The 12381-nt window shown below is 49.9% G+C and overlaps 1 protein-coding gene across 2 annotated transcripts in view; it reads right to left on the minus strand.

The window, feature by feature from the left end:
- The window catches only part of RAB3GAP2 (RAB3 GTPase activating non-catalytic protein subunit 2), a 687447-nt gene that overhangs the window by 95724 nt on the left and 579342 nt on the right, over positions 1-12381 (minus strand). For both annotated transcript variants that reach the window (XM_085612952.1, XM_085612951.1), the window contains exon 31: positions 853-1071. In XM_085612952.1, coding sequence (XP_085469078.1) covers positions 853-1071 — 219 coding nt within the window. The remainder of the gene's footprint in view (positions 1-852; positions 1072-12381) is intronic.

The following is a 12381-nucleotide window of genomic DNA, read 5'->3' on the forward strand; positions in this document are numbered from 1 at the left end:
GCTCTGATCAGCAGGTTGCAGAAAGAAATAATTTTTCCACACAAAAAACTCCATCAGTCCTGCAGAGAACACCCTGCCTCAAACTAAAAATAGAAGGAAAGGACAGGTATATGTGTATACAGGATGTCTAAAGTTAAATTTATGGTGACTCAGTTACTTGTGATGTGTGTTGCAAACATTGCTGGGCATCGCTGAAGAGCATGCTCACCAGATTCTGTAGCCAAAATGACTTGGCGGGGATTTGGCTGAAGACCATGCCCGTACCTAGAGTCTGCTGTACAAAGTGTTGGAAGGCAGGTTCTACGGCTACAGGCTCTGGGGTAATGCACCTAGTGTGCATACTTTGTATAGTGGGATGTTTATTTAGTTAGCAGCTCCTGTACAAGCATATAACACAAAATAAACAAAAAGGACTAAAGGGAAATTTAAAAAAATCCCCAAGATAAAAAAAAAGACCTTCCTTAGAACACTTCACTTGAAGGAACACTACATTTCATCATCTAATGATGAACCATGTAACCATAACTTCCAAATGCAATGATCATTCCTTCACACAAGATGACATTGATGACATAATTGATCTGAAGCGAGATAATAGAAAAGGCACACTTTTAAATAATAATGTATGCTAATCTGTCCGCTGGGTAATTTATAAATAAGACTTAGAAAGGTTAACGGAAATATACTAGTATGATAATTGACTGGTGTAAAGTAACTCTAAAACATAATAGGAGGTGTGTTAAAAATTTGATAGGAAAGTAAGTTAAGTGAAATATAGGTTGCTATTTCCTGGCAGATATCAAATTGTAAACCACAATATGTCATCACTAGTAAATCTGTTAAAACATTTACCTTACTATCAAAGAGAGCGAGTGGTTTCACAGACTTGAGCGAAAACTTCATTATAGCATATAGCATAGAACATAATGTAGACTGGTGCTCAACTAATGGATAATGAATGTGTTTCTGTTCCAGGGCCAGCTCCACAATGGAAGTGGGACCCTCCACTGACATCCAGGAGTCTTCAGTGTCAAGCAATGGTGCGTGCATCTCATCAGTGCCAACATCAGCCTGTAAAGACAATGTCCAAGATGGGGTCATACTGTTAATGGATAGTATATGTATTACAATGACATAGGTGCACAACTGAGTGATTTTTAATAGTTTGAATATTAGACCAACAAATGTTTGTTAGTCAGATTAACATTATCTGGACTATGTCGTCTGTACATTGAAAAAGTGAACAAGAGGTATGCACAAATCATTTTTAATAGAAACGACACTAACACAGTGGCTCTTCCTGGAGTAAACAGTGTATAAATAATCCGAACAAAATGAAAACATCAGAAAACTAAAGCAAAAATGCTCAAATGTCAAGAAGAAAAATATAGAATCATAATTCAAAATGGATTCAATATTAATAAGAGTAAAATCTCACCAATAGGATAACTCGAAGCAGGAAGAAAAAAGTTGGGGAGGAAGCAGGGGTTGCAGCCTATTCTAGAACTGTTGCAATGGGACATATGAGGTATCAGACTTCCTAGTGATTGTGGGACAGGAGACTCCTTGCTTGCAGAGTTTCAGAGGCAGTCAGTACCTACACACTATTGTATCTGCACATCTCAAATATAGAGTGGCTTCTGCTAGGTCACTAAAAAGCGAGAACTTCATTACGGTCAGCAGAAAGGGCCTCAATAGCCTTTACAAGACTATGTCTTTTGGAAGCTAGAGTCCAGCTCCAGAATCCTTGTGACTATGTTTGTTTGACTGCCTGCTGGAGCTTCCAAAGATCTCTGCTTTAGGTCGACTTCTGGGCTGCTCTAGAGACGAGTATAGTTTTACCAGATTTATTTTGCTTTCCATGCTTTCTTGAAATTAGCTACAACCCTCATCGAAATGTCTGGCTTTTAGTCTCCCAAAAGAAATGCCATCATTTTGTCAGTCCTGCTGATTCCTATTTCTATCATATCTTGCGTTAGCCTCCTCTTATGATTATTTTGCGAACACCAGAATGAAGTGCTTCAGTGACTCCCTGTCTTCCATCGAACGAGGGCATGACTTACCCACAAGTGTTCTCTATGCTGCCATGAAAATCTTTCATTCTCCAACTGAGCGCAGGGATGGCATATGTGGTTTAGCTCATCCTTCTATGGAGAACATTTTTCCACAGGACTCACTCTAGATTCTCCAAAGCAGCTTCAAGCTTTTCCTCTTCAAGATTTGTTGATTTCGCTTGATTTTTTTGCACAAGGCTACTTTGTGTAGAGACATGTTCACCATTGGCATGCAGATTTCATGAATCTTCAAATCCCCTGATTTTGTTTGCTCTGCCCACCACTGGTCCGTTTAAGTTGTTTTTTTAAGTTGTGCATCTTAAGGCCACATTTCTACCTTACTCTGTATCTCATATATTGTCATCAAAGTCTTCTAAAATGTGGCAGAATCATGGCTATAATACCCTTGCCTATCTCCGGATAACTGTGGTGGCAGTTTGTGTGCCTCCATGATCTTTCTCTTTGTCAATGGCCCATGGGCCTTTTTTGTCAATAGGTTGGCCCAAATATTGACATGGTTCTATCACTTAAAGTTGTTGCCCCTCGTTTCATTTGAGGCCTTTCTAGGATCATAATCTTCCCTATTTTTCATTAATTCATTGGCTTGGTCAGCTTGCAGTATTTCTCAATACTTGCCAGGAGTGTTAAATCTGTAAGGGGCCCCTCTCATACCAATACATTGTTCTTCTGGAGAAAGATGCAGGTCTTCTCGCCTCTGCATGGATAATCCTCCATAGTTGCTGACATTGTAGTATAAATGTGCTTTTTTGTGTAAGTTGGTCTACAAGTTGAAACATGCAGTGGCTAAGAAGCATTCCTGTGTTCAGTCCCAGTTTCCTACTTTTAGACCAGGGTTCTCCATAGTTGGCCGTAGAGGGCCGGATCCATCCCATATTTTTAGCATAACCCCATTTAAATAAAGCAGTTATTGTTAAAATCTGGCATGGATCCGGCTCTCCTGGACCGACTTTGGAGAACCCTGTTTTAGGCCATTTGCCCACACCCGACTTCTGTCGAGGTAGCAGTGTATAGATTCTTGATCATGGTCCTAAGCAGTGCTCCGTTGCTCTTCACATGCAGCTTTTGCTACAATAGATTTCATATAACAAAGTCGAGGGCCTAGCTGTACACAATAAGGAGATATTGAATGAATTTCACTGCGTTGCTATGGCTAGAATCACGGTATTTGTAAGGATAGAAAAGGAAGGGAAGGCACCATGGGAAAAAGGCAATAATGTATCAGCATAAAACTTAACTTGCCTATTGACGGATTATTGCCATTTTGGCTTATTTGAAAGCTCTATTTTCGGATTTTAATATAAAAATTTTAAAAAAAATGCTCTTACTTTTATTAACATTTTTTCTGAATCATACTCCATCTTCCTGCTTGCTAATTACTTAGATATTTTTGGTCTTTTTATATAGCACACATTGAGGTAATATGTTGGTTTCGATAGATAGATTGATAGATATGTGATGAATGCAAGTAGATACCCATCAGTAAACACAGTAATTGAATTATGTTGAGCATCATTTAGCGCTGAAGGTTAAAAAGGAAGCAGGAAAGATAGGTGCTAAAGAATAACCACTGTGCACCGTAAAGAAGTAAATCACAATCCTTCTATCTTGCTGGGGGCTGAACCGCTGGCTGGGCTCTGCTCCGCCGCTCTGCTTGGCCGGGTTTGACTCCGCCGAGTCTCCACCTGTGATCCCTGGCTTACTTGCAGCCGCTTCCTGCTTGGGGCTGAATTCCGGGCCGGGCTTTGCTCCGCCGCTTTCCTTGGCCGGGCTTGGCTCCGCCACACTGGGACTACATCTCCCATCAACCCTGACTGCGGCGAGGACACCGCAAACGCCATCCGTAAGCGCCAGGAGGCGCATAAAGGACTGTTTGGATACTCGTCCCGCGGGACGCGCGCGGGACACGCCGGGAGAAGCCCGGGACAAGGGCGGGTCCGTCTGTGGCCGTCAGGGGCTGCAGGAGGCTGGGCTGGGGCACCCTCTTGGTCTTGATGGTAGAGACTAAACGAGCTATGGACCCCCGACATTTGTGGTAATTTTCATTATACATTGTAACCAGTGAATTCTTGCCCTGATACTTGTTTATCATTAGGAGAAGTGCCCCTGTGGGGCCATATTTTGTTATTATTGTTTATTCTGCTTATCTCAATCGATCAGTTCAATCTGTGTATGAGATTTTATCATCATTCGTAGATCGTTTTGTTCAAGCCTTTACAATGAGCAGCAAGGGCAAAAATAGTAAGCCGTCTGCTGCCCACCCAATGACTAGACAATTTGCAGCAACGACCCAACCACTCCCGACCCTTACAGCCATTGACAAAATGCTACAAAAAATAATAGGGGTAGTGGCAACAGCCATAGAAAATACTGAAAGGCGTCTTTCAATTACCCCCGTTATGCCCCTTTTTACATCTGTGGGCGATAGCCCTGCAGCCACAGCTAACCCTGCTGAATTTATGTCTTTTCACATGCCCTCCTTTTCTGATCTTCCTTGTGCTCAGACTGAGCCTGACGTAAATCTTTTAATAGAGGTTGCTCTATCTTCTTCTCCGTCGGCATGTACAAAGCCCTTTAAACCCCATGCTAGAAATAAAAATGTAAAACGGGCAAAAAAATTGGCTAAGAGAACAGCATCAACACCTGTTTATGTGCAGTCCGACCCGGGCCCTCCATCTTCTATAATAGGTCCTCCTGTTTGGGCTACCCATCTGATAATCGATGTCCAGTCACATTTAGAACACCTTATTACCACCCATTTTAAATCTTTGACTTCCAGGATTGATAGATTAGCCTCATTGATAAACAATAAAGGTCCAGGTCAGTCTAGCCCTCCGACGGGGAATCCGGTTATTGTCGGGGCTGAAGTAGTAACCAAATCTGCCATCAAAGGTCCAACTCAAGGTGCAAGTATTTGCCCTGACATCTGTACGCATGTCTCGGCTTCTCAAAATATGCCGAACCCCTTGGTAGTTCCGACTGGTTTTGGTCAATCTACTGGCTCCAAACTGTCTTCAGCCGTATCGGGGGAGAATCAGTCTGGTCCATCTATTATTTCAAAAATACCCGGTACTCAGAGCCTAGAATCGGGTAGGCCTTTACACAATCTTCCCCGGAAATCTGATGTAAACGGTACACCCAAATCTCCTCCCCGCCCCAGTTACCCCCAGAAGCGTCACCGTATGTGGTGGTGGTAACGGGAGTACCTCCACTGGATAGTGACCGAGGGGAAACCTTCCAGGAGTTAAAGAATAAAACCACCTTTTGGTTAAGTAGACATAGACCTTTAAGGGGTGCCGGCCTGGGGGAGATCCTATTTGTGCGAAGAGTCAGTTGGTTGGGGACTAGACCCAAAGATATTTGTGGCGACTGTGTAATTGTCAACTTTAGGGATCCTAGAGTAGCTGGACACATACTAGCAAATGGAGGGCCTTCGAAGAGGGGCACCATCAACACTTGTCACCTGGGGTATTTTTATTCTCGATTTCTTATACCGGGAATGTTACAATCATTTCTCCCCCATTATGGTGCAATTGAACCTGACTATAACATCTCAGTGAGCAATAGATACAGTGCACTGAGAAATATAGATTGACCACTATCTCCATCGCGTCCAGCCGGAACGGTTCCGCAGCGGTCTCGGAGTCACGCTGTGGAGGGTTTGAGTATAGAGGAGGGGTCCCTTGAGCAGGTCATCGGTACCAAGGTGGGTAGGGGAACTATACCCCCATCTTCCCAAAACTTTGGCCTTACAGGTGGTAAACAGGAGCTGGTTACCCGCATACATACAGCTTCTCCACCTCATAGCGCGTCCCAACCCCTTGAGGGTTCCCCTGCCCACGTGGTGTCACGTAGACCACTAATCGGGTCTTGGAACATAGCAGGGCTAGGGCCTAAGCTGCATAATCCGGAATGGGGTGAGCTGACGGATCGCTATGACTTATGTCTGTTCCAAGAGACTTGGTTATTATCTGCCCCAATGAGGGTAGGATATGCGTCTTTCTATTCTCCAGCAGTGCAGGGACCCAGGGGTTATGCATATGGGTGGCTTCCCACTTAGGTTGCTCAGTTAAGAAAATAGACTCTCATTGCCCGGACATCCTATGTATTATACTTCATTTCCAGGATGGCTTATCATTGGCAGTGATTAACGTTTATTTACGTCCCAAACCGCTTCAGTTGGGTCTATCAATATTGGACGCCTTAGAGGTTCTTCTCCATTCCTTTCCCTCGTCATATCATAAAATTATTATTTTTTTTTTTGAAAATTTTATTGAACAATAAATCAATTACAAGCATGGGCCTACAACCACCAGGGCCGGCCGCTAGATTCGGGAAGGATCATACAGAGGTTAAGGCAGTAGTCGACTCCCGGGGTCCAGCCCCGTACATGACTCCGGATAGTCCTAGGGAAGCAGAATACATAGGTTTAACATAAATAACAAATAAAAACAAAAGGCGAGGCGTAAGCGCAAAAAATGTGGGTCTGGCTACATCCGGGGGACTCTACTTCTGACCTTCAAATGGCTACTAAAAGGAAGGAGTAATGATAGGTCGGGGGGGGGGGGGGGGGGGGGTCACGGGAGAGGAACGTCTATATTCGATTATCCCAGAAGTCGCAGGGAACCATCAAGGGTCAGGGGGACAAGGCAATATCGGTGGCCACTAGGGGGGGAACACAGATACCCCCACAATACGCGTTCCATTGCCCCCAGATTCTACCCCATGCCCCCGGTTTGCCACGAGCCACATACACGGTCTTCTCCCTGAACATGCACCAGTCCAAGTTCTCCTTCCATACGGACACGGTGGGAGGCCGCTGGGAACCCCAAAGCTGCGCTATATCTCTCTTGGCAATCATGTTCCCCAGGGCCGCCCACCGAGTCTGAGCCGCGTTATAATCATTGGGCTCCCACACATTCAGGACACAGCGACGCACCTCCGGCAGCAGCACTACCCCGGTGACTTGTCCCATGATCACATGAACCCGACGCCAGTATTCCGCCACCTCGCGACACTCCCAAAGGATATGGAGAAAGGTGGCTCTGAGTCCACATCCCCGCTTACAGAGCCCGTCTTCAGAAAATCCCATCGAGACCAGACGGGGACCCGTCACATACACCCGGTGGAGAATCTTAAGTTGGACCAGGCGGAGACGGGCTGGAATGGCCACTTCCTTGGGGGACGACAGTGCGGACTGCCAGTCCTCGTCGTCCAGTTCCACCCCATCCCCGTCCACGCCTCCCGGAGGCGCACCAAGAGGTCAGCCCGATTATTGATAAGTTTTTTATAAATTAATGAAATAGTACTGTCGGGGACATGACCGTCGAGTATGCGGTCCTCGAGGGGCGAAGAAGCCGGGATATTGGTCCCCTCCCCAAAAACAGAGAGCAGGGCATGCCGAATCTGGGCGTAGCGGAAGAACTCCCTTTCCGTAAGTTGGTATTCGCTCTGGAGCGCCGCGAATGTTTTAACAGCACCCTTAATCCATAAGTCTCCCACTCTACTAATACCAATCGTGTCCCAACGTTCAAACCCCTTCGTTGTCCAAAGGCTTCCCAGGCGGTCGGAGGCAAACAGAGGAGTAGCACATGTTAAACGCTCACTCCAGCCCAAGGCTACATTGGCCGCCTTCCAGATCCGTACCGCAATTTTAGTAGGGCCCGTAAGGGTCCGTCCAGCCGAGCTGGAGTAAAGTGCCCTGTTATAGTTGCCGCCGGGAAGCAGGAATTTATCCATCTCATACGCCGGATTCAAGCCAGGCGCATACGTGGCATGGTTAATGGCCGACAGCTGTGAGGCCCAATAATACCTGCGAATGTCGGGAAGCGCGATGCCCCCGTCGTACCAGGGGAGAGTAAGCTTTTCCAGAGCGATACGCGCCCGTCCGTCCCACACCAATCTCCTCTGCAGGCTCTCCACCTCCCGAAAGTAGGACACAGGAATAACATCGAAGGAGTTCTGAAGTGCATAGAGAAATCTGGGAAGAGACATCATTTTAAACAGTGCTGCCCGACCCAGCGGGGATAAGGGCAGCTTACACCACCGAGCCGTGTCCTCCCTCAAACGCCGAAGTGGAAGCAGGAGATTCTGCTCATAGCGAGCCACCGGGTCCATCGAGACGTATATTCCCAGGTATTTAAAGCCGGACAGAGATAACTGGATCGGAAGCCGAGGCGGCAAGAGAGGAGGGTCACCGGAGATAGGATAGACACAGGATTTAGACCAGTTGATCGTTAGACCCGAATTTCTCCCAAAGGAAGTCAGAACATCAAAGAGAACATTAAGCGACTGCCGCGGCGAGGTGAGATACAGGAGAATATCGTCCGCATACAACGAGACCCGATCCTCGAAGCCCGGGGCCCAACGGATCCCTCTGATCGAGGGCTCCCAGCGGAGCCAAGCAGCGAGCGGCTCCAAGGCAAGAGCAAAGAGCAGAGGGGACAGCGGGCACCCCTGCCTCGTACCCCTACCGAGAGCGAAGGGCCGAGAGACCCGCCCATTAACCACCACCTGAGCCATGGGTCCCGTGTAAAGAAGCTTCACCCAGCCAAGAAATCCCTCCCCAAAGCCGAATTTGGTCAAGACAGCCCAGAGAAATGGCCACTCGATGGTGTCAAAGGCCATCGTGGCGTCTAAAGAAACCAGCACGGCTGGTTCGGAGAGATACTCCGCCCTGGCGAGGGCGCCGTGAAGACGCCGCAAGTTAAGAGCGGTGTTACGGTGAGGGATGAAGCCGCATTGATCAGGATGAATCAAATCGCAGATGACGCTCAACAAACGGTTGGCAAGGACTTTCGCCAGGATTTTAGGCTCTGCATTTAGCAGCGAAATAGGCCTGTAGGAGGCGCAGCGGTCTCGTGGCTTACCGTCCTTGGGGATCACGACTATCGTTGCCAGACGTTGGTCATCAGGAAGGGAGCCTGCCTCAAGGGACTCCTGAAACATACGACGGAGGAAGGGCGCGAGTTTATCCGGGCGTAACTTATATAATTCAATAGGCAGCCCGTTGGGGCCCATCGCCTTGCCCGAACGAAGGGACAGAATCGCCGTTGCAATTTCATCTACAGACAAGGGGGCGTCCAGCCGCTCACGGTCTTCGACAGACAGGCCGGGCAAAGCAATATCCCTCAGCAGAAGGCGAGAGTCTTCTTCATCCCTATCAGTCACCGGGGAGTATACGGCCCGGAGGTGGTCAGCGAAACATTCCACAATCTCACCAGGCTCAGTCACACACACTCCATCCGAGACACACAGCTCCGGGACCACACGGTTCACTCTCTCCTTCCTATCCAGCCACGCAATCAACTTTCCCGCCTTGTCCCCGGCATCATACAATCGACCCTGCTGTTCCCTATACAACGTTTTGGCGGCGTCAGTGACAAGAGACCTGTATTCAAACTGTTTCAGGCTGAGGGCATGGAGCCCGTCCGGAGTGACACCCGCCTCCAAGGCCGACTCCAGCCCCGAAATGTCAGTCTCCAGCTTCACCACTGCCTCACTCTTGAGTTTCTTAGCCACCACTATCTGGGAGAGGGCGTGTCCGCGGATTACGGTTTTAAAGGCTTCCCACAGGGACATTGCGGACGACACCGACCCCTCGTTGTCAAGGAAGTATTGGTCCATAGCCTTAACCAGGCTGTCGCGAGTCATAGGGTCTCGCAGGTACCACGGGTTAATGGGAGCAATCCGCCCTGCAGACCGCGTCTCGGTGTCAAAGAGCAGCCAAAGCGGGGAGTGATCGGAAATACCCCGCGCCAGGTGCCTAACCTCCCGAATCCGACCAGTCTGTGCCGCGGGCATAAGGAAATAGTCTAACCTAGAAAGACTCCCATGCGCCCCAGAGTGAAAGGTGTACTGACATTGGGTCGGATGCATTAATCTCCAGCTATCTACCAGGCCGAAGGTCTCCAGCAGGCCACCAAGCCATGCCTGGGCAGCGGGGAGGACCCTGGGTGGGTGACGATCCAGGTCACCCGAAACCACCGAATTAAAATCCCCGCCCATAAGCAAAAGGCCATCCGGAAGTTCAAGCAGCATTCGACCCAAGTCCGCGAAGGTGGAGTTCTGGAGGCCCGGGGGGACGTAAACTGAGACCAGGGAAAGGGGCTGCCCCTCCCACCTCCCAGACAGACACACATAGCGCCCTCTGTCATCCGAGACTACCCTAGTGATATCCAACGGAAGTGAGGATCGCAGGAGAATGCCCGCCCCCCTGGAACCAGTTGTGAAACCAGAATGGGCCACGAGGCGGTATCCTCCCCTGTTCATTGCATGACAGACATTGCCCACCAGATGCGTCTCCTGGATAAACACCACATCAGGAGTAAGACGACGCAAATACTGCAGTACTATACCCCGTTTGATACGATCCCCCAACCCATTGACGTTCCATGACATCAGTCTCAACCCGTCCCCCCCCATCCCCTCCAATAGATCAAAGGCCCCCCAGTCAGTAGCACTGTTCCCGTATCTGGACAAAAATCAATACCTCGCCCTGTAAACAAAAAACACACAGCAAAACAACCCCTCCCTCCCCCCAACCCCCCCCCCAAATCCAACTCCCCCCACCCTGCACCCCTGCGGGCCTGAAAACCCCCCCAACTTGCAGTGTGCCTGTCGCCCTACTAACCCCATTCTACGAAAAGACCCCGGAGGAGGAAAGGGACCCGTCCCCGCCCGCCCCCCACACAGGTCCTAGTGAGACAAAATGAACAAAAGAAGTAAAACCCAGCTGAACAGTGCAAAATGGCAAAATCAAGGACCAAAAGTCACTCCAAAGGGGACCCGTCACCTTCGGCGCCTGCAGAGGGCCCGGGACGGTCACCTCTGTCCAGCAACGAGTCCAGCCAGTCACTCACGGCCACAGGAGAGTCAAAAAAGGCAGTCCGATCCTCATGTTCCACCCGGAGTTTTGCAGGGTAGAGCATAGAGTACTTTAGGCCCAGTTCACGGAGACGGCGCTTCACCCCCTGGAATCCCATCCGCTGTTTCTGAACAAGTTGGGTAAAGTCCGGATAAAAGTTAATGGATGAGTTCTCATGACGCACCGGGCCGTGGACCCGTGAGGCCTGCAGAATCGCATCTCGGTCTCTGTAGTGGAACAGTTTGGCCACGATAGGCCTCGGGGGGGCCCCCGGCCGTGGCCGACCGCCCGGAACTCGATGTGCCCGCTCCACGGCAAAGAACTTACTTAGGCCTGCAGGGGCCAACTGTTGGAGGATGAGTTCCTCAACCAGGAGGTCAACCGGGCGGCTATCGGAGGACTCCGGTACGCCTATGACACGGATGTTGTTGCGTCGGGCCCGTCCCTCGAAGTCCTCCAGCCGCCGGGCCATCTGGTCGTTGACCGCCTTAATGTCACCAAGCGCGGCCTGCAGGTCCGACACATCCGTACCAAGGGTGGAGGTCCGCACATCGAGAGCCTGGACCCTCTCATTTGTTTTGGAGAGATCTGCCCGAATTAAGGTGACATCAATCGCCACCGTGTCGATTTTACGGGCCAGGGCCTCGTATTGCGTGGCGATGGTTTCTCTGATGCCATCAATGGCGCCCATGATGTCCTGCAGGGAGAGCTCCGGAGCGACGGTCGTGCCACCACCGACGGCGTCCGGGGGGGGGGGCGGTCGCTCCAGGGGACCCTCTGCCCTGAGTATAGCGGTCCATGTTGTTGGCCTGGACCGGTCCCCCGCGGAGGGAGGCCTTAGTCTTACGCCCCTCGGGGCCCCCCTTGCCCCCCATGTGGTCACGGACACCGAAGGGGATCGCTGATCAAAAGTCGTAGGGGCAACGGCACCGCAGACCAGCGCCTCACCAGAGACCACAATATAACGGTGCGGGGGGACCCAAGGCGATGGGGACTCTAGTGGCCGGTGGTGACAAGGCCTCGCACAGAGGCCAAGGAAACACCCCGCCACATCAACTGCACTCGCAGGCCAGCCCCCTGAAGTCCGAAAGTGAAACCGAAAGTGGTAGAGCGGCCACTGGCACCGCGCTGCAGCCGCTGTTGTTCAATTACGACACGGCTCCACGGTTCACCTTCGCCCCGGGCACCTCCGTCGGGTGGGTCCCAAAAGTTCGAACAACGACAACTCAGGATTCCCAGGTCCGATTCGAGTTCTGAAAGGAGATACGTGCTCAGCCGGTCTTCATCTGCCAGAATCCACAAACCAAATCAGGATATTCTCAGGATAAATTCCGAGGAGCAGCAAGGGTCCGGGGAGCCCTGTGCTCACGCGACCATCTTGGATGCGCGCTAGGCTCCTCCTCCCATATCATAAAATTATTGGTGCCGATCTCAATTGCCACT

Source organism: Triturus cristatus, chromosome 6 (genome assembly GCF_964204655.1).
Source record: "Triturus cristatus chromosome 6, aTriCri1.1, whole genome shotgun sequence".
In the NCBI taxonomy this organism is placed as follows: Eukaryota; Metazoa; Chordata; class Amphibia; order Caudata; family Salamandridae; genus Triturus; species Triturus cristatus.